This window comes from Oryctolagus cuniculus, chromosome 7 (genome assembly GCF_964237555.1).
Source record: "Oryctolagus cuniculus chromosome 7, mOryCun1.1, whole genome shotgun sequence".
NCBI lineage: Eukaryota > Metazoa > Chordata > Mammalia > Lagomorpha > Leporidae > Oryctolagus > Oryctolagus cuniculus.
The window spans coordinates 85,037,466-85,061,224 of NC_091438.1; the positions used below are offsets into that span (position 1 = coordinate 85,037,466).

The 23,759-nt window shown below is 38.9% G+C and overlaps 1 protein-coding gene across 8 annotated transcripts in view; it reads left to right on the forward strand.

The window, feature by feature from the left end:
* The window catches only part of COL24A1 (collagen type XXIV alpha 1 chain), a 419,676-nt gene that overhangs the window by 48,204 nt on the left and 347,713 nt on the right, over window positions 1-23,759 (forward strand). For all 8 annotated transcript variants that reach the window (XM_070078137.1, XM_070078144.1, XM_070078142.1 and 5 more), the window contains exons 6-7: window positions 1,889-1,942; window positions 23,260-23,313. In XM_070078137.1, coding sequence (XP_069934238.1) covers window positions 1,889-1,942; window positions 23,260-23,313 — 108 coding nt within the window. The remainder of the gene's footprint in view (window positions 1-1,888; window positions 1,943-23,259; window positions 23,314-23,759) is intronic.

Below are 23,759 nucleotides of genomic sequence, written 5' to 3' on the forward strand. Positions count from 1 at the left end.
AAGCTCAATTCCATATCCCCCGCCCTCAAAGTTTCATCCTGGTTGGCAACAAGAAGTTATCACACTTCAAATTGTAAATGTTGATTAATATTCATTATTCCTGGAGATGTTTTCCTGGCTTGCTGTTGTACTACTGAGCTTTAATGAATAACACTTCATACCTAAGGCCCTTACTTCTGTATCAACAGCTGATTTACTAATCTCCATAACTTTTTTAAAAAGATTTTATTTATTTATTTGAGAGGTAGAGTTACAGACAGTGAGAGGGAGAGAGAGAGAAAGGTCTTCCCTCCATTGGTTCACTCTCCAAATGGCCACAATGGCTGGAGCTGAGCCAATCCGAAGCCAGGAGCCAGAAGCTTCCTCTGGGTCTCTCACATGGATACAGGTGCCCAAGGACTTGGGCACCTTCTACTGCTTTCCCAGGCCATAGCAGAGAGCTGGACAGAAAGAGGAGCAGCTGGGACTAGAACCTGCACCCATATGGGATTCCAGCACTGCAAGTGGAAGATTAAGCCACTGTGCCACAGTGCCGGCCCCTAATCTCTATAATTTTTTGCATCTACTTTATTAAAATTAATTTTAAAATGTTACCAATGACATGCCATGAAATTTAACTGTTTTTCTTTAGTATTCATATTGCTAAAGATATTTTCAATATATGCATTGCTGGCATCCATGTATTTCTGACATACTCTGCTTCACTAATTCAGAATTGGAGAGATAAATAGATAATTATTAACTATGTGTTATCGGTTAAGATGAAGGTTTAAGTGAAGAACACATAGGTGGGGGGATACGTCAATCAAAAAATCCATGAAAACATTGACTTAAAAGATAACTTTATTGAGGACAGCGTGGAAGTATAGCTGGTAAAGCTGCTGCCTGTGATGCTAGCATCTCATATGGGTACTAGTTCATGACCTGGCTGCTCCATTTCTGATCCAGCACTCTGCTAATGTGCCTGAGAAAGCGAAGATGGCCCAAGAGGTCTTAAACATCCCTGTTCATAAGTGGGACTAAAAATAACCAGCTGGCAGGATTGTTATAGGGATTAGTAATGAGAAATATTTTAAAAAATGTAGTTTCTGTTACATTGTAGGTACTTTGCAAATAGAATCAATTTGCAAAGTGGGTAATATGTGCTAAGCACTACATTAGTAAAACAAAAAAAAGTTTCTTTTCAAATAGTTTATAATCTTAGACTAAATAAATGTGTCATTAATAGGTAAAATAGCAATGAGATATTTAAGCAACTTATTAGAGAAGTATAAGAAATGTTCTGATGCAATATATAATTGACAAATGCATTTTACATGCAGTTATTATATGGAAATAGGAGAAACAAATTAGTTCTTGATGGTATGGCAGGTTTCAAAAATATGGTAGGACATCATATATGAGATATCGTGTATGAGATTTGAAGGATGATTTGGGTTGGTGTAGGGGGCAAAGTAAATGAAATCTTTAAGGTGTATACAATAGCATAAGCAAAACTCACATCCATGAAGAGACAATACATGTTGAGAGAAGAGAAACTAAACAATTGCACTTGTTATTTTTAGACTTTTCCTCTATACAGCTTTTAGAAGTAGCACTGAGCAGTATGCTGTGGCTACAGAGAGAAGTGATAAGTAAAGGAAGTAAACACTTTGAGACAGTGTTTTGAAGCAAAAGATGGAAACCACAGTTCTGCTGTATAATTAGTGGTAGCTATTATTTCCAAAATTAAAATAGCTAAGATCACAAAAAAAATAAAGAGCTTTTTAAAAATTATAGCATTTGTTTTAATGAAATTACATTTTTAAATATTGATTTGAATGTTAAAATACTTGTATTTCTATTTGTGTCTCTTCTAAGAATAAGCTGACTTTTTCACTATTTGTAGGGTATACCAGGGCCACATGGAAATCCTGGGCTACCTGGATTACCAGGTCCAAAGGTGAGTGATTACTAATGATTATCACATGATTTTCCTGAAATTTTAAAAGCAGATTTTCAACTTCTAAGGCCAGTTTTAGGACATCAAGATATCTGTCATCTTCAGAACATCATTTTTCAACAGGATTGTCTTAGCTTGGAAGAAAGCTAGGTTCCTTTGAAATCCTACAACACTGGGATTTTTATATTTAGTGGTAAAATCAAGCCCAGGCATGCTTTGGTATTCCAAGATATTTTTTGTCAAAATATGATGGCAATATCTGGAAATATCTGAAATATATAGAGAATTTGCAGAGTTTGCCTTAAATTAAAGCCATTTTTAAAAAAATATTTCCTTGAAAGTCAGAGATACAGAGAGAGAAGGAGAGGCAGAGAGAGAGAGAGAGAGAGAGAGAGAGAGAGAGAAAGAGAGAGAGGTCCTCTATCCGCTGGTACACTCCCTAGTTGGCCGCAACGGCAGGAGCTGTTCCAATACGAAGCAAGGAGCCAGGAGCCTTCTCTGGGTCTCCCGCGAGGTGCAGAGACCCAAGGACCTGGGCCATTCTCTGCTTCTTTCCCAGGTCACAGCAGAGAGGTGGATCGGAAGTGGAGCAGCCGGGACCCAAACTAGCGCCCATATGGGATGCCAGCACTGCAGGCAGCGGCTTTACCTGCTAAGCCACAGTGCCGGCCCCAAGGCCATTTTAATTTGCAAACACACACTATGAAAATAAATCATCATTTTAGTTCCCTTCTCCACACTTTATGAAAAAAAATCTTTTTTAATGTTTATAGAATAATCAAATTTTTAAGAAAACAGTTAACACAGAAGCATATCTATATGAGTGCATATAGTTCTATTATAACAGTATGAGCCAAGAGGCAGGAACTCAGTCCAAGTTTACCATGTGGGTGGCAGGGAACCAACTACTTGAGTTCTTACCTGCTATCTCCCAGGATGCACTTATGTAGGAAGTTGGAATGAGGAGTATAGCTAGAACTTGAACCCAAGTATTCCAATATGAGATATGGGTATCCCAAGAAGCATCTTAACCATGGATCCAAACATCTGTTCCAGGAGTCTCTTTTATAAGAGCATGAATCCAATTCATGAGGTCTCCACCTTCACGATCTAATTACCTTCCAAATACCTTCACATTGGGGATTAGGCTTCCACATGTGAGTTTTGAGGGGGATAAACATCCTGTCCATTACATTAACTAAGAGAAAGAAAAAATGTGCATGTGGGTGATGAAAAAGGTTGAGTAACAGATAAAATAAGTATTAGGATCTTGGTTTCCAGTAACTTCATGAATTTTTTAGGTTCTTACTCCTCTGCTTATAATGATCACGTTCAGAGTTAGACATGTAACCATAGAGGAAGGGGTTAAGAACAGAAGTTTTGGGGCTGGCGCTGTGGCATAGTAAGTAAAGCCACTGTCTGCATGCCAGAATCCCATATGGGCCCCGGTTCGAGTCCAGGCTGCTCCACTTCCAGTCCAGCCTCTGCTATGGCCTAGGAAAGCAGTAGAAGATGGCCCAAGTCCTTGGGCCCCTGCACTTGTGTGGGAGACCTGAAAGAAGCTCCTGGCTCCTGGCTTTGGATTGTGTGGGTTGAAATCTTAGCCCTCTAGATTGATATGACTAGAAGCAAGCTGCTTTACTTAGACACTTTAAAAATCACTTTCCTTTTCCATGAAATGGGGGAGAATCAGAGTACCTGTTTGTGGTAACTGTAGTTAAAACTAAATCAACATGAGCAAAACACTTCAGAAGGTGCTACTGGTTCCTGGGTAGTATCATTTATAATTAGTAGACAATATCATATAGTGAGAATAACTGGAGTCTCAATTTCCTAACATTTCCCAACTTTGTTAGTAATTTTTTGGGTTCAATAAACATGGCTTATAGAGGAACACAGATCCTTTCAGACATCAAGTCTGGATGTCCAACAGTGAAGAAGCCAGAAGACTTCCTAAGAAATTAGAAGATTTTAAATGTAACTCCCTGTCTCTAAAGGTTTTATTTGGGGACTTTATAATAGTACAGTAAAAGTTAAAAGTTAAAATAGCTGTAGAGGCCCAGCCCAAATTTCTGCAGTAAATTAAAGTTACTGTAGGTGTATGGTCATACTAACAACCTCACAAGACCCAGGGAGACAGGGGTGAGAGGGGCATTTCCTATGGCTTGTATTATTCTCCCTCTTGTATTTCAGTATCCAACATGTGTTGGGCACTCAATAAATAACAAATGGAACCAATAATGTGACCAACCTAATATTAGTATTGAGGCACTGGTGTCATAAGGGAAAGAGACCTAACAATACTTCCTAAGCATTTAATTTTGCCAACTTTATTTATGGCATCTCATTTAGTCTCATCTCAATCAAGAGTACTGTGATAGTAGGTTCCATTGTCTGAGTCTTTGCACAGAAGAAAATACTCCAACAAATAAGCACTTAACTAAGGTAACAGATTTGATTAAGCACTATCATTAGATTCAAATTATATATGTCTTAGTCATTTCTTCACACTAGGTTGTGTCTCTTCTAACAGTAAGGAATTCTGTCATAAAAGATTTTCTGAATTTATTGGATAATTGTAACCAAAAGTTTTATTCCAAGGTTTCAGCTTGTTCTGTGTTACATAAACATTGTGAAGAGTGAAATTGGTCTCTAGTCCCTGAGAACTATGTTGGTAAATAATAGAATATAAAGTGCCACATAAAAATTTAGGGGATATGTAGTATATTTTTGCTCAGCTTTAGTAAAAAATAATGACATGAAACAGAGGAAAACTTTGGGTTCACTAACTGAAATTATTGTCTGAAAAAAGGAGACCTATGTTAGAAACGGTGATTTTCTAAAAAACACAAGAAAGTAAAGTCTATTTTCTGTTTGCCACAGAAGATGGATTTTTCTCTTGTCACAAACATCGTCTGGGTCCAAACTTTATCATATCCTCTACTAAATGAAGTGTGTTTTTATTAATAGCTCCTGCTTGTCTGCAGGAGATGTGATTTGAGACCCCCTGTGGTTGTCTGAAACTTTGGATAGTAGTGAGCCCCACAAAGATTTTTCCTGTATGTACTTACCTACAGTAACATTTAATTCATAAATTGGACACAGTAAGAAATTAATAACAGTAATGAAATATAAAAATTATAAAAATATCCTATAATAAAATTTTTTAAAGTAATGAATTTATTATTTCTGGAATTTTCCATGTAATATTTTCAGACTATGGTTGCCTCTGAGTAACTGGAACTGTGGTTAAGGGGGGGACTGCTATATTTTCAGGGTAATAGATACTTTTATTGCTATTAATTAATCCCACAAAGAATCTTTGAACATGAGTAATGAATACATGCAGTCTATAGTCTCAGCCTTTTCTGTACTTTAAATTCCAGGCCAAACAGTATGTATGTAATCAAGATAAATCCTTTCCCCAGAACACTTCCTAGAGGAAACTTAAATAGCCTCACAAACACGCACAGCTTATATTACTTTAGTCAGGCCACTAGGTCCTTCAAATTTAATCTAGTTAAGTGAAAACATCTAGCCTTAATAAACTACAATAACAATGTCTGTTAATATTAAATAAAATTTTATTTGTAATAATAAGTATTAAACCTCAAAGAGTAATAATTCTAGTGCTATGTTCTGTTCCTAGATTTGACTGAATGTGCTCATGTCTCTAGTATGTATTTCTCTTAATTGTTTCTTTCTTGCATGTGCCTTAAACACATATATTAGGTATAGCTGCTGACCCACTCTAAGAATTTTTTACTGGGTCAAATTACCATAAAAATGTTAAGGGCAACATTATGAAAATGTGAAGAATGATAAAATGCTAGAGACTCGACTTGTGTGCTCCCATTCATTTAGATAGCATAGGGACCTTCTTGTACAGGAGTAGACAAAATGATCATTTCCTTTGATTTCACAGGTAAAATGTTACTGATGAGTATTAAAAGTTTTCTTCTGGCTGACACTGCAGCTCACTAGGCTAATCCTCTGCCTGCAGCGCCGGCACCCCGGGTTCTAGTCCTGGTTGGGGCGCCAGATTCTGTCCTGGTTGCTCCTCTTCCAGTCCAGCTCTCTGCTGTGGCCCAGGAAGGCAGTGGAGGATGGCCCAGGTCCTTGGGCCCTGCACCTGCATGGGAGACCAGGAGGAGGCACCTGGCTCCTGGCTTTGGATCAGCGCAGTGCACCGGCCGTAGCGGCCACTTGGCGGGTGAACCAAGGGATAAAGGAAGACCTTTCTCTCTGTCTCTCTCTCACTAACTCTGCCTGTCCAAAAAAAAAAAAAGTTTTCTTCTAATTATCAAGAACAATTAGTGTCAAATCAAAAGGATTCGGGTGTCAACTTGAACAGCTAAAGATCTGTGAGATTTGAATGAACACTACTAAGAATAACTGCCTAGGGCAGTGGCAGGGGGCAAGTGCTCTGGCACAGTAGGTAAAGCCATCACCTGTGATGCCAGCATCCCATATGGACTCCTGTTCATGCCTGGGCTGCTCCACTTCTGATCCAGCTACCTGCTAATGGCCTGGGGAAAGCAATGGAAGATGGCCCAAGTTTGGGCCCCTTCCACCCATGTGGGAGACCTGGATGAACCTCCTGACTCCTGGCTTTGGCCTGGCCCAGCACTGGCAATTGCGACCATATGGGGAGTGAGCAGATGGAATATTCTCTCTTTCCCATCTATCTAATTTTTCCTCTCTTCCTCCCTCCCTCCATCTCTCTCTCTGACTTTCAAATAAATAATAGGTCTTAAAAAAAGAATAACTGCCATAGATTAACCCACAAATATTTCTAAATCATAAGTTACAATAAATCAAAAAACAAATCAACCCTCATTGGTCACCTTTAAATGATGGTAGGGAATTACATCTGTGAGATTCTGGAGTCCTTGACTCAAGAATTGAAGTCCAAAACTTCAATTTAATTCTGAACCAAATACCCATAGTATCAGACTCCATAGCTATAGGGCTCAGTCCCTCAAGACTGCCCACACTGCCAGACGCCAGGCAAACACAGAGTGCCCACACCACATGTAGTTTACCCGGCTCAACTACAGATTCAAGGGTTTCCATGACCCACCTTCTTAGGCTCAGTATTTCCTTGAATGTTTCACAGAAGTCAGGGAAACACTTTATCTTTACCAGTTTATTGTAAGGGAACTCAGGAACAGCAAGATGGAAGAGATACCTCAAGTATTAGGGGTGGGGAGTATGGCACTTTCATGTTCTCTCCTGGCACACAACCTTCCCAGCACCACAACTCTTCAAATCTTATTTAGTGATTTTCATAATTTTGTTTTTAACCCCATCTGCTCCCTACAAGTGAGGGAAAGGAGACGTGGTGCTGAATGTTTCTAGTTTCTAATCACTTAAGTGTCATTCTAATGACCCTACCCCAAACCGTAAGCTAGGAGTCCTACCTTGAGTCATTTTACTAACCAGAGCTTAGGTCAAAGGGGGCTTGCTATGAAAAAGGACACGCCTATTACTCAGGAAATCCAATGGGGTTTAGGCACTCTGTGCCAAGAAATAGGGACAAAGATCAAATGTACATTTATATTATACCACCTTATTATTTTGAAAAATTACTAAAGAAAAAAGGAAAGAATCAAGATTTTCATTTAAAATTTCTTTGATTTTCTTATAGAATTAGGATAACCAGGTTGATTAAGTGAAGTTTCTTTTTATAGAAAAAGCTAGAAAATAAAAATGCTGGAATTAAAAATGATAATTTGCCATCCCAATAAGGAAAAAGGTCAAAAAAACAACAATCCAGTGTATAGGCAGAGGCTGCTTGGCAATCTTAGAGGAATGGCCACCAAATGAGGTAAGTGGTAGGAGTATGATCAGAGAGCTAGAAGGAGTCAGTTATTTAGGTGAGGTAGTGGATTTTGCTGTGATCGCTTATCAAAGTTAAAAGCATGATCAACTACTGAGAGTGAGTGGAAACAGAGGAGTTATGGAATAATGATCTATAAACAGGGGAAAGTGAATTGATTAAGGCAATAATTGGACATGGTAAACAACAACACGTGATATCATGAATTTTAAGTGAAAATTTTCAGCGTGATTGTTTTCTCTTAGTCACATATAGCTGCTAGGGGACAGAGTTGCCAGGTAAGCTAAAAAGACAGAGAAAGGATCAATGTGGTTGTTCATGTATGCAAAGAAGTGATTATGTCAGACACTTGCATTTATACTAGCTAAAGACAACAGTTAGACCACAAAGGAAATGAGACAGTGAAAATGTGGTGAGAGTCACTGATTAGCAGTTCCAGTGGGTCAAATAGCTATTAAAAGTTATGGAGGCCTAGATCAGGTGAGCTGAAAATGTAGGAAGAGTTGGGTATAGAGTATAGCTGAGATGATGGATCTTCTGTAGTTACTAGTAATGTCAAAGTGTATCCAGATGATACCACTTTAAGATCAAGTCATCTAGTGTTTCCTTTGTGCTATTCTCCCAATTTAGCATAACCATACTCTGAACTTTCAATTTCCAAATTAATTTTCATTAAAGTTTTGCTGGTCCATCAGTAATTCACACAGGATATGTGTTCTGTTTTCCAAGACGGCAATAACTTGTGAAATTTATTTTAATATTGATTGTCTTTAGTACTGCTACTTTTAATGCTAGCACCTTTATAATCCAGAAAGAATTTGTTGCTAAATATTGGAAGCTAATCTAAGTAGATATTATTTTTCCCATTGTAGAGAAAGAATTTCAAATTGAAAGACTGAATTACTTGTTCAGTGTTTTCACTCCAAATCCCTATGCTCTTATCAATTATATTGTGTAGACTCTAATGACATAAATCTATCTAACATGTAAATGGGTCTAGTACATCAGGGAATTTTTCTTCCTAAGATAGAAAGTCCTTTAGAGATCCAATAACAGTTGCAGTAACCTACTGTAATAAGGATGATCTGGGACTTTAGCAGATCAGGGATAGGTAGAACTTTGGGACTCATTTGACTAACAAAATATAAGCAAATTCCTTTTTCTCTTACTAATACTAAAAGGGAATATAAAACTTCTTTAATAAAAATCATGTAGGAGAGGAAGTAATGGTGGAATAGTGAGGGTGCACACTGATAGTCCAGGAAAAGATAGTTTAATAAAAGTGGAGTTACTGTAGTCTCAGGAAAAAGCTAAGGAAAAAATTGCAGAGGAAATTCCCCCGGATCTAGTGGATGTGACACAGAGGACCTACGGGGAGAGCAAGGATGTCCATGGCGCAGAGGACAGCCATGGAGTATGTGCGCCAGTGCTGGAAGGGGAGGTGAGACAAAAACCTCGGTAATCCAAGACATTAGTGGGGAATGGCAGAAAGAGCCTAGAGGAAACAAAAGCCCCACTGGGGAAAACTCACCAGGCTGACTACAGGAGAGAAAAAAACGAATAAATAAGGGGAACCGGCATGGACACTAGCCTCTCTCTCCACTCACCTTAAACAGCCGAGCAAGACAGAGGGCAGGCGCCATTTTGAACATACGTAAAGTGGTACCCACCATCAGCCAAGCAGAAAAACCTGACTCTGGTGGGGAGAAATAACAGGAGCTTAGGACCTAGCCAAAGTGTGGAGCTAACAAACTGAGATTGTGAAAATCTGAGGGTGGGCGAGAGAACTCACCAAGTACACAAACTTGGTAACCTTGGCAACCCAGTAAGAGACTGCGGAGAAATTTGAGACCACACTGAGGGCTGCATAAACCCTTTGTGCGGTCCCTGGGGTGGAGAGAGCAGTTGAATACCCACAGGGGCCAGATTTCATACATCAGCTACCCTCAATTCCACTCGGCTATGCGGAATTACTTCCCTTCTGAGTCAAAAAAAAAAAAAAAAAAAAAAGAGAGAGAGAGAGAGCAAGTGAGAGAGAGAACAAACTGGGTGAGTCACCTTTGACATACCCTTAACCCAGAAGAACCAAACAGAGCTCTCTGGCCACACCCATCACAGCTTCTAAGGATCCATCAAAAGCAGACAGTCCACTTAATCTAGAGTCATACTATAACAAGAAAAAACACCACAGCAAAGAAACCAAAGAATATCTCCAATATACCAAACAATAAACGCAAAAACTGAGGTAACGAGAACAAGGAACACAATGACGCCCCCAAATGAAAAAGACACCCCAATTCAAGATTATGAAGATGATGAGATAGAAGAAATGCAAGAAGCGGATCTCAAAAAATTGATAAGAACATTAAGAAGTTCTCAAAAACAAATTCTTGAACTACAGAAATCCTTACTGGACAGGGTAGAAACTCTCTCTCGTGAAAATGAAATATTAAGCAGGAATCAAGATGAAATGAAACAAATAGTAGAACATGAAACTGTGATAGTGACGAGAAATCATAATGAAATGAAGAATTCAATAGATCAAATGAAAAACACATTAGAGAGCCTTAAAAACAGAATGGGTGAAGCAGAAGAGAGAATATCGGACTTAGAAGACAGAGAACAGGAAAGCATACAGTCAAACCAAAGAAAAGAAGAGGAAATTAGAAATCTAAAAAATATTGTGGGGAATCTACAGGATACTATTAAAAAACCCAACATTCGGGTTCTAGGAGTTCCTGAAGGCATGGAGACGGAGAAAGGATTAGAAGGACTTTTTAATGAGATACTAGCAGAAAATTTCCCAGGTTTGCAGAAGGATGGAGACATCCTAGTACAAGAAGCTCATAGAACCCCTAATAAACACGACCAAAAGAGATCCTCACCACGACACGTTGTAATTAAACTCACCGCAGTGAAACAGAAAGAAAAGATCCTAAAATGTGCAAGAGAGAAACGTCGGATTACTCTCAGAGGATCTCCAATTAGACTCACAGCAGACTTCTCGTCAGAAACCCTACAAGCTAGAAGGGAATGGCGAGACATAGCCCAGGTACTAAGAGAGAACAACTGCCAGCCCAGAATATTATATGCTGCAAAGCTATCATTTGTGAATGAAGGTGAAATAAAGACCTTTCATAGCAAACAGAAATTGAAAGACTTTGTTGCCACTCGTCCGGCCCTGCAAAAGATGCTTAAAGATATATTACACACAGAAACACAGAAACACCGCCATCAATATGAAAGAAGGTAATGGAAGGACCTCACAGCAAAAGATCACAGGAAGTTCAAAACATATATTAGAACTTATCTTTGGCAAATGGCAGGGCAAAGTTACACTTTTCATTAGTCACATTGAATGTTAATGGCCTGAACTGTCTAGTTAAAAGACACAGATTGGCTGACTAGGTTAAGGAACAAAACCCATCTATTTGCTGCTTACAAGAAACACATCTTTCCAACAAAGATCCATACAGACTGAAAGTGAAGGCTGGAAAAAATATATACCATGCCAACAGAAATGAAAAAGAGCGGGCGTAGCCATTTAATATCAGACAACATAAACTTTACCATAAAAACTGTTAGGAGGACAAAGAGGGGCGCTATATAATGATTAAGGGATCAATTCAACAGGAAGATATAATGATTATCAATATATATACACCTAATTACAGGGCACTGGTTTATTTAAAAGATTTGTTAAGGGACTTAAAGGGAGACTTAGACCCCAATACAATAGTACTGGGGGACTTCAATACTCCACTCTCAGAAATAGACAGATCAACAGGACAGAAGATCAACAAGGATACAGTAGATTTAAATGACACTATAGGCCAAATGGATCTAACAGATATATACAGAACTTTCAATCCTACAGCTAAAGATTTTACATTCTTCTCAGCAGTACATGGAACCTTCTCTAGGATTGATCACATAGTAGGCCATAAAGCAAGTCTCAGCAAATTCAAAAGAATTAGAATCATACCATGTAGCTTCTCAGACCATAAAGGAATGAAGTTGGAAATTAGCAACTCAGGAATCCCTAGAGCATATGCAAACACATGGAGATTGAACAACATGCTCCTGAATGAACAATGGGTCATAGAAGAAATTAAAAGAGAAATCAAAAATTTTCTGGAAGTAAATGAGGATAACAGCACAACATACCAAAACTTATGAGATACAGTAAAAGCAGTGTTAATAGGAAAGTTTATATCAATAGGTGGCTACATCAAGAAATCGGAGGCCGTCACTGCGGCTCACTAGGTTAATACTCCGCCTTGCGGTGCTGGCACACTGGGTTCTAGACCCAGTCGGGGCGCCAGATTCTGTCCCGGTTGCCCCTCTTCCAGGCCAGCTCTCTGCTGTGGCCAGGGAGTGCAGTGGAGGATGGCCCAGGTCCTTGGGCCCTGCACCCCATGGGAGACCAGGATAAGTACCTGGCTCCTGCCATCAGATCAGCGCGGTGCGCCGGCCGCTGCATGCCAGCCACGGCAGCCATTGGAGGGTGAACCAATGGCAAAGGAAGACGTTTCTCTCTGTCTCTCTCTCTCACTGTCCACTCTGCCTGTCAAAAAATAAATAATAATAATAATTTAAAAAAAAAGAAATTGGAAAGGCACCAAAGATGAGCTTTCAATTCACCTCAAGGATCTAGAAAATCTGCAGCAAACCAGACCCAAATCTAGTAGAGGAGAAATTATTAAAATCAGAGAAGAAATCAACAGGATTGAATAAAAAAAATTACAAAAAATCAGCCAAACGAGGAGCTGGTTTTTTGAAAAAATAAATGAAATTGACACCCCATTGGCCCAACTAACTGAAAAAAGAAGAGAAAAGACCCAAATCAATAAAATCAGAGATGAAAAAGGAAATGTAACAACAGACACCACCGAAATAAAAAGAATCATCAGAAATTACTACAAGGACTTGTATGCCAGCAAACAGGGAAACCTATCAGAAATGGATAGATTCCTGGACACATGCAACCTACCTAAATTGAACCAGGAAGACATCGAAAACCTAAACAGACCCATAACTGAGACAGAAACTGAAACAGTAATAAAGGCCGGCCCAACAAAGAAAAGCCCAGGACCAGATGGATTCACTGCTGAATTCTACCAGACATTTAAAGAAGAACTAACTCCAATTCTTCTCAAACTATTCAGAACAATTGAAAAAAGGGATTCCTCCCAAATTTTTTCTATAAAGCCAGCATCACCTTAATTCCTAAGCCAGAAAAAGATGCAGCATTGAAAGAGGATTACAGACCAATATCACTGATGAACATAGATGCAAAAATCCTCAATAAAATTCTCGCCAATAGAATGCAACAACACATCAGAAAGACCATCCACCCAGACCAAGTGGGATTTATCCCTGTATGCAGGGATGGTTCAATGTTCACTAAACAATCAATGTGATACACCACATTAACAGACTGCAGAAGAAAAACCATATGATTATCTCAATAGACGCAGAGAAAGCATTTGATAAAATACAACACCCTTTCATGATGAAAACTCTAAGCAAACTGGGTATGGAAGGAACATTCCTCAATACAATCAAAGCAATTTATGAAAAACCCACAGCCAACACCCTATTGAATGGGGAAAAGCTCGAAGCATTTCCACTGAGATCTGGTACCAGACAGGGATGCCCACTCTCACCACTGCTATTCAATATAGTTCTGGAAGGTTTAGCTAGAGCTACTAGGCAAGAAAAAGAAAATAAAGGGATACAAATTGGGGAGGAAGAAGTGAAACTATCCCTCTTTGCAGATGATATGATTCTTTATTTAGGGAACCCAAAGAACTCTACCGAGAGACTATTGGAACTCATAGAAGAGTTTGGCAAAGTAGCAGGATATAAAATCAATGCACAAAAATCAACAGCCTTTGTATACACAGGCAATGCCATGGCTGAGAAAGAACTTCTAAGATCAATCCCAATCATAATAGCTACAAAAACAATCAAATACCTTGGAATAATCTTTACCAAGGACGTTAAAGATCTCTACGATGAGAATTACAAAACCTTAAAGAAAGAAATAGAAGAGGATACCAAAAAATGGAAAAATTCCACGCTCATGGATTGGAAGAATCAATATCATCAAAATGTCCATTCTCCCAAAAGCAATTTATAGATTCAATGCAATACCAATCAAGATACCGAAGAGCTTCTTCTCAGATCTGGAAAGAATGATGCTGAAATTCATGTGGAGACACAGGAGACCTCGAATAGATAAATCAATCTTGTTCAACAAAAACAAAGCTGGAGGCATCACAATACCAGATTTCAGGACATACTACAGGGCAGTTGTTATCAAAGCAGCATGGTACTGGCACAGAAACAGATGGATAGACCAATGGAACAGAATTGAAACACCAGAAATCAATCCAAACATCTACAGCCAACTTATATTTGATCAAGGATCCCAAACCAATTCCTGGAGCAAGGACAGTCTATTCAATAAATGGTGCTGGGACAATTGTGGATTTCCACGTGCAGAATCATGAAGCAAGACCCCTACCTTTCACCTCACACAAAAATTCACTCAATATGGATTAAAGACTTGAATCTACGACCCAAAACCATCAAATTATTAGAGAGCATTGGAGAAACTGCAAGACATAGGTACTGGCAAAGACTTCTTGGAAAAGACCCTGGAAGCACAGGCAGTCAAAGCCAAAATTAACATTTGTGATTGCATCAAATTGAGAAGTTTCTGTACTTCAAAAGAAACAGGAAAGTGAAGAGGCAACTGACAGAATGGGAAAAAATATTTGCAAACTATGCAACAGATAAAGGGTTGAGAACCAGAATCTACAAAGAGATCAAGAAACTCCACAACATCAACACAAAAAACCCACTTAAGAGATGGGCCAAGGACCTCAATAGACATTTTTCAAAAGAGGAAATCCAAATGGCCAACAGGCACATGAAAAAATGTTCAGGATCACTATCCATCAGGGAATTACAAATCAAAACCACAATGAGGTTTCACCTCACCCCAGTTAGAATGGCTCACATTCAGAAATCTACCAACAATAGATGCTGGAGAGGATGTGGGGAAAAAGGGACAGTAACCCACTGTTGGTGGGAATGCAAACTGGTTAAGCCACTATGGAAGTCAGTCTGGAGATTCCTCAGAAACCTGAATATAACCCTATCATTCAACCCAGCCATCCCACTCCTTGGAATTTACCCAAAGGAAATTAAATTGGCAAACAAAAAAGCTGTCTTCACATTAATGTTTATTGCATCTCAATTCACAATAGCTAATACCTGGAACCAACCCAAATGCCCATCAACAGTAGACTGGATAAAGAAATTATGGGACATACTATACAGCAGTCAAAAACAGTGAAACCCGTTCATTTGCAACAAGATGGAGGAATCTGGAAAACATTATTCTGAGTGAATTAAGCCAGTCCCAGAGAACAGATATCATATGTTCTCCCTGATGGGTGAAAACTAACCAAGCACAAAAAAGGAAACTTGTTGAAGTGAAATGGATACTATGAGAAACAGTGACTTGATCAGCTCTTGTCCTGACTGTAATGTAATACTTTATCCATTTTAGTATTTTTTTTTGTTCTAGAACTATTGGTTGAACTCTGTTATTAACACCCAATTATTCGTAGGTGTTTAAATTTTAACTGAAAAATGATCCCTGTTAAATCTAAGAGTGGGAATAAGAGAGGGAGGAGATGTACAATTTGGGACATGCTCAATCGGACTTGCCCCAAATGGTGGAGTTAGAAACGTGCCAGGGGATCCAATACAATCCCATCAAGGTGGCATGTACCAATGCCATCTCACTAGTCCAAGTGATCAGTTTCAGTTCACAATTGATCACACTGATTGGTGTAAGAGTCAAAGGGATCACACAAACAAGACTAGTGTCTGCTAATACTAACTGATAGAATCAAAAAGGGAGAGAACGATCCAACATGGGAAGCGTGATACACAGCAGACTCATAGAATGGCAGATGTCCTAAATAGCACTCTGGTCTCAGAATCAGCCCTTAAGGCAGTGGGATCATGCTGAAGAGCCCACGAGAGTATTTTAGGCATGAAAAGTCAAGACACCCTGGGAAAACAAAAAAGAAGACCTAAATGAAAGATATCTGCGAGTTAGATCCCAGTGGAAAGAACTAGGCCATCAAAGAAGGTGGTACCTTTCTCTGAAGGGAGGAGGGAACTTCCACTTTGGCTAAGACCCTGTCTGTAAGATCGAAGTCAGCAAACTCAAAATGCTTCCATAGCCTTGGCAACTCATGACTAGATCCTATAACAGGAGTCACTGTGTAGTTACTCCTCATGTGGGGTCTCTGTCCTTAATGTGTTGTCCAATGTGAAGTAATGCTATAATTAGTACTGAAACAGTATTTTACACTTTGTGTTTCTGTGTGGGTGCAAACTGATGAAATCTTTACTTAATATATACTAAATCAATCTTCTGTGTATAAAGATAATTGAAAATGAATCTTGATGTGAATGGATGGGAGAGGGAGCGGCAGATGGGAGGGTTGCGAGTGGGGAGGAAAGTTATAGGGGGTGGGAAGTCATTGTAATCCATAAACTGTACTTTAGAAATTTATATTTACTAAATAAAAGTTAAAAAATAAAAAGATTAATATCTAAAAAAAAACACGTAGGAGTTTTTAGAATCCAGTAATGAGGCTCAAAGTCAACTATAACAAATGAATTTATAATCATTATATTATTGGCAAAAGGTATTTGAAAGCAAATCAGTAAGACTAAAAATGTGTCAGGAATCAAAGGTTGACACCAAAATATGGGAGAAAGTGAGAAATTTTAGATTTTTCTCTTTCAGTGCAGAAACGAATGGCCTACATCCTTGACATTTCAATTACAGTTATCATCTTCAGTCAGTCTATTTCATACCGAGTTTTATATTAGGAAAGATCAACCCTCAAATAGGTTAAGAGCATTTCCTTCATGCTGACTTGAACTTCTGGGTCTAGAACATGAGTTGATCAATTAACTGGGTTAAAGTTTTTCCTAGGTATGTTGGGTTTGAATTTCTTCTTCTTCTTCGTCTTCGTCGTCTTCTTCCTTTTTTTTTTTTTTTTTTTTGTAGATATTGGGAATGGGATTGCCTTTTGATTTCTTCCTCAGATACTACACTAATGATCTGTAACAGTGCTACTGATTTACATACGCTTTGATTTTTTATCCTGTGACTTTTCTGAATTTGTTTATTCTGATAGTATTTTGGTGGAGTACTTGGAGTTTTCTAAATATAAGATCATGCTATACAAAACAGTGACAATTTGACTTCTTCCTTTCCTTTCTAGTTGCTCTGATAAGAACTTCAAGTGATATATTGAATAAATGTGTGCAAGTAGACATCTTTTTCTAATCCAGATCTTAGAAAGTTTCAGCCTTTCCCTAGTATGATGTTAGCTGTTCGGTTTTTTACATATAGCCTTCATTATGTTGAGGTTATGTTACCTAATTAATGCAGAGATTTTATCATGAAGGGATGTTGTTATGTTCATTTTTGATTCATGTATGTCATGTATGTTGAACTCTTCTTGCATCCCTGGGATGAATCCTACTTGATCATGGTGAATAATTTTTAAAGTATTGCTGTGTTCAGTTTGCTGGTATTTTGCTGAGAATTTTTGCATATATGTTTATCAAGGATATTGGCCTCTAGCTTTCTTTTTTTGTTGTCTCCTTGTCTGCTTTTGGTGTCAGGGTAGTAGTGGCCTCATAAAATGGTCTTGGAAGAATTTTCTTCTATTGTGGGCTTTATTTTCATGTAAGCTTTTATTGGTATAACTTTTCTTTTCAGTACTGCTTTTCTTGCACACCATAGCTTTTAGTATGCTGTGTTTCTATTTTCATTTGTTTCAAGAAACTTAAATTTTCTCCTTAATTTCTTTCTTGATCCATTGGTTGATCTGGAATAAGCTGTTTAATTTTTATGAATTCATGTAGTTTCCAAAGTTTTCATTCTTATTGATTAGTAATTTTACTGCATGGTGGCCAGAAAAGATACTGGATATTATTTCTTTTTTAGAGATTTGTTGAGATTTGTTTTGTGACCTACCATAAGATCTATCCTGGTGAATGTTCCATGTGCTGAGAAAACATGTATTCTACAGCTGTAGAATGGAACATCTTAATCTAGGGTACAGTTTAACTCTACTGTTTTTTGTTGATTTTCTGTCTGATGATCTGTTTTTGAAAGTGGAATATTAGAGTCCATATCGGGGGAAGGGGTGCTAGCACTGTGGTACAGCAGGTTAAAGCCACAGCCTGCAGCAATGGCATAAAATATGGGCACTAGTTTTAGTCCCAACTGCTTCACATGCCTGTGAAAAGCAGCAGAAGATGGCTCAAGTCCTTGATCCCCTGCATCTGTGTGGGAGACCAGGAAAAAGCTCCTAGCTTCTGGCTTTGGCCTGGCCCAGCCCTGGTCATTGCAGCCATTTGGGGTGTGAACCAGTGAATGGAAGATCTCTCTCTCTCCTCCTCCTCCTCCTCCTCCTTCTCCTCCTCCTCCTCCTCCTCTTCTCTAACTCTGCCTTTCAATAAATAAGTAAATAAATCTTAAAAGTAAAAAGTCCCTACAGAGATCGGTATTGTGGTGTAGCAGATTAAGCCGCCACCTTTGATTACTCAATCCCATATGGGCACTGGTTTGAGTCCCAGCTGCTCCATTTCTGGTCCAGCTCCCTGCTGATGGCCCAACTACTTGGGCCCCTGCACCCATATAGGATGCCCAGAAGAAGCTCTTCTGCGTGCCCCGGCCCTGTGTAGCCTCTTTGGAGAGTGAACAAACAGGTGCAAGATTTCTGTCTTGTCTCTTCCTCTCTCTCTGTAACTCTGCCTTTCAAATAAATAAATAGATATTTTAAAAAATAAAGTCCCGGCCGGCGCCGCGGCTCACTAGGCTAATCCTCCGCCTAGCGGCGCCGGCACACCGGGTTCTAGTCCCGGTCGGGGCGCCGGATTCTGTCCCGGTTGCCCCTCTTCCAGGCCAGCCCTCTGCTGTGGCCAGGGAGTGCAGTGGAGGATGGCCCAGGTGCTTGGGCCCTGCACCCCATGGGAGACCAGGAAAAGCACCTGGCTCCTGGCTCCTGCCATCGGATCAGCGCGGTGCGCCGGCCGCAGCGCGCCGACCGCGGCGGCCATTGGAGGGTGAACCAACGGCAAAGGAAGACCTTTCTCTCTGTCTCTCTCTCTCACTGTCCACTCTGCCTGTCCAAAAAATAAAAAAATAAAAAAATAAAGTCCCTTACTATTATAATGTTGGAGTATAATTAATATTTAAGTGTGGGCTCATATATATTTTCAAATATTACTTCCTCTTGCTAGATTGAACCCCTTTTCCTTATCTAATGACCTTTCCTGCCTCTTTTTACTGATTGTGATTCAAAATCAATTTTATCTAAGTTTGGTTACTCCTGTTTTCTTTGTGGTTACATTACATGGAATATCTTATTCTATCCTTTCACTTTAAGTTTATTCATATTCTAAGAAGTGAAGTACATTTCTTGTAAGCTGTATATAGTTGGGTTTTGTGAGTTTTATTTTAAATCCACTCAATCAACTTATGTCTTTTAATTGGAAAATTTAATCCATTAACATTAAAGGTTATTATAATTAAGGTCTTAAGACTGCCATTTTGATACTTGTTCTCAAGTTTTATTGTAACTCCTTTTTTTCTCTGTCTCCTACAGTCTTATTGTGTGGTTAAGTGATTTCCTCTAGCAATATGCTTTGATTCTTTGCTTATTGTTTTTAGGAAGACTATTAGAGATTTTTTTGTGTTGGTTACCATGAGGCTTACAAAAACCATCTTTTGTTTATAACAGGCTATTTTAAAATGATAGGAACTTGATATTGTAAACATAATAAAATAAAAGAAGAAAGGGATAAGAAATACAAATAAAGAACTCTGTACTTAAATTATATTCTTCCCCACATTCTGAATTTTTGATTTTCCATTCTTGTATTATTTTTGCCCCCACGGTAGTTATTATTTTTAATTGTTTTGTGTTTTAGTCTTCATACTAAAGGTATGAGTGGTTTACAAATCATGTTTACCATATTAGAGCATTCTGGATTTGACTGTATAGCTACTCCTACCAATAAGTTTCCTACCTACTGATGTTTCCTTTATACCCTTTAACATGTCTTTTAAGACAGGACTGATGGTGATAAAATCTGTGCGGGTTTTTTTTTTTTTTTTTCTTTTTGGTGGGGGTGGTGGTGGTGTTGGCAGGGGAAGTATCTTTCCTGAGTATCTGACAGCTTTGCTGGGTACAGTACTTTGGGCTGGCAGATTTTTCCTTCAGTGTTGTGAAAGTCTCATCCTTCTCCCTTCTGGCTTTACTGTTTTTACAGGGAAGTCTGCCATCAGGTAAACTGGGACTTCTTTAAAGTGGCAGAAGTTTATTGTTTATTTTCTCTTGCAGCTTAGAGAATCTTCTCTGTTACCTCGAAAAGCTTGATGATAACATGTCTTGAGGTTAGATTTGGTTGTATTAATTCTGATTGGTGACCTCTGGTCTTGCTATGCCTGGATAATTGTATCTTTCTCAAAATTTGGGAAGTTTTGGTTATAAGCTCTTTGAATATGTTTTTTACCCCTAGGCATTCACAAATCTTTCTTGAGCCCCTACTGTTCAGATATTTGTTCATTGCATCTGTCACAAAATTCCCATAGCTTTCATTTTTATTTCTCCTCTATATAAATTCAAATACCTGACTGAGCTCACACATTTTCATTTTTTTTTTATTTGAGGGGCAGAAGACAGAAAGAAATAAACAGACAGAGTTCCTATCTGCTGATTTACTCCTCAAATGCCCACAATGACCAAGGCTGACCCAGGCCAAAACTGGGATCTGAGAACTGAGTCCATATCCCCAAACAGGTGGCAAGGCTCAACTACTTGAGCTATAGCACCTGCTGCCTCCCAGGTGTGCACTATCAGGAAACTAGAATTGGCACTCTGAAATGGTATGCAGGCATTCCAACTGGTATCTTGCAGACCAAACGCCACTCCACACTGATTCGTCTGTTTGATCCATTTTTGTATTGATGTCTTTTGTTGTGTTTTTTATTTGCCCTTAGGATAATTTTCACTTGAAGGATTTCAATTTGATGTTTTTAAAAGCACTTTCATCTCTCTGTCAGATATCTCTGTTAGAGTATTAAATTGTTTCTCTGTGTTGTCTTGGAGTTTGTTGAGCCTTCTTAAAACAGCTGGTTTAAATTCTTCATCCAAGCATTTGACAATGTTAGAGCCTAGGTGACTTGTTTCTGGCGGCTTATTTTGAGGCTCATTGAGAGTTCTTTATTCTGGTGGAATATAACATTGTCTGAGCATTGAAGCATTGGCTTGTCACAGTCTTCATTATTTGGCTTTACTGCTGTCCTTCCAGAAATACTAAGTAGCCTGATTTTCTCTGAACCTCTGGACTCTTCTGCCACTTTAGCATTAGGTTGTACCCTAAGTTGAGGCTTACCACAAGTCTGCTGCCAATGTATGGTCAGTGCCTCAGTGAGACCTTGAGCTCAGATCTGTCCCAAATCCACATTTGATATATACTAAATTGAACTGATAATTAATTGAAGAAAGGGTCATGCATCCCTACAAGCTCAGATGTCCAGTCCTGTGACCACCAATGCTGCAATGATAGGTTAGTCTAGAGCCCACAGCCTATCCTGCCAGTACACCATGAGGGTAGGATGCAAAGCCACACTGCTATAGTCTGTCTTCTCCTGAGATGGATTCACAGCCTGAGACTACAGCAGCTAGGCACAGGCAATGGTTGCTGGAACTTAAGACCAAACAGCTGGAGCCATAGGAATCTACTTGGCTCTGAGACAGGTCTAGAGGTTCTTCCTGCAGGTACTGGCCTGGGCACAGGAGTACTAGGAAAGACTCAGTGTAGGGCTCTATGAGCCCAGCACTGAATTCTAAGACACAGTACTGTGGTTCCTTACTGTCTTATCAAGGATGTAAAAGAGATGATAATGACAGTCTCAGTAGGCAAAACCATATCAGGGTCTCATGGTCACCAGGCCCTGAGAAATCTTGGGATTGTACACTAGGTACAGATGAGGCTGACAACAGTATGTGCCAGGGTGAGTCTGTCCCACCTGGACATAGGTCTCTGTCTCATGTCAGGGAAAATCTAGAAGCTCTATACACAGGTACTGCAGTACGGACAGGGATCACTAGAATATGCCCAATGTTGGGTTTTATCAGCCTAGCACTGTGTCCCAAGACTCCATGTCATGGTTCCTTGCTGTCTGCCCAAGGTTGGAGAGGCATGATAAAGGCAACCCCTTGGTCACCCAAGCTGATACCAACCTGGGTATAAACTGGGTCTCACAATCACCAGGTCTGATGCAATTTCAAGTGTTCATGAAAGGCCCATGTGAGGCTGGCAATGACACATGACAAAACAAGTCCATCCCATCGGTGTTCACTTCTCTGGTCACAGTGCAAGTCTAGGTCTCTATCTATAAGCACTGGCCTAGGGTAGAGGTCTCTAGGTCTGGGTCAGAAGTCTTCTTCTATTGTCTGCAGCATGATGGGTGAGGGGCAATGAAGATGGTCTCTTAGCTATTTGGCATAGGAGGGACCCAAAACTCAGTCAACAGGCATAAGCCTGGGGATAGGGGCTATGGGACCCTGCTGGGCACTAGTTTCTGTCATTGCAGGCCTGGTATAGTATTTCAAGTCTAAGGTCTGGACTTAATTCATTCTTTCTCTCTACACTGTGCTACTTGGAGCTGAGGGAGAGGTGATGTTGGTATCTCTTTCCTTCCTGCTTGCTTCAGTGCGTCTTATGATTATGTAAAAACTAGCCACTGTGGTTTTTTACCTGTCTTCCATAACTCTGGTGCAGGTGACCTGGGGTGTGAATGGTTGTTCAAATTGGTGTCTCTGTGGGGAGATGATCACCTGGGCATCTTACTTAGCTCCCATCTTGCTCTATTTCCCTTGTTTATTTTTTCTTAGTTTTACAAGTAATGCTTATGCATTACAGAATTTTGGAAAATATTTAAACTTGCAATGATATCTTAGAATTTTAAGGATTATTATAAAGTGTTGTAAATAACTAGTTTAAATAACTAGTCTTCCAATGCTAAATTAGGGTTAGTAATGTAATATGTCACAAAAATGGAAAAGATACTAGGGCCTTTACCTAGGTCTCATAAAGACAAATGTTTCCATGGTACTATTTCTTAGATAAAAAAAAAATGAATAATATCTGGGGAATTTTTAGGAATCCTCATTTAAAAATAAGGCTAAGAAAAATAGGAATTGTAAAGGTAAACAAACTACTGCCTATCTCAATTTAAAATAATTTTATTTAATATCATATAATGGTATGCATCTAATGATACATAACTGAAGATGTTATACTTCATGTAATTTATACTTAACCAAGTGTTTTATAACTTTTGATCCAGGGCTCCAAAGGAGATCCAGGTTTTTCCCCAGGTCAAGCTGTTTCTGGAGAAAAGGTAATTATTTTCCCATGAAATAAAATCATGGCAAAATATTTCAAGCATTTTAAAAATCATTTTTTAAAAAAATTTAGATTTCCCTGTATCAGAGATTTAAATAAGGAAGAAATATTTGAATAATTAAGTAAATTATAGTATTACTTTGACTTACTGTTTAAATCCTAGCATTAATTTTTATGAGTGACTGTTGTAGCCTACCATTGTGTTGTCTGCCAGAAAGATTGTGGTGTCAATATATATGCACAGAATATACATAAATTCCAATGCCATTTTGTCTCCTTTTAGGATAGCTCCATATACTCTATCTTGTTAGTACCACAGTAATTTTCTGTGAGAGAAGCAGTCATCACTGTCTTGTTTTGCAGTGGAGAAAACAAAATTCATAGATTTAAAGCATGCATCACATGGCTAGTAAGTGCTGGAGATCATAATATATCCAAATT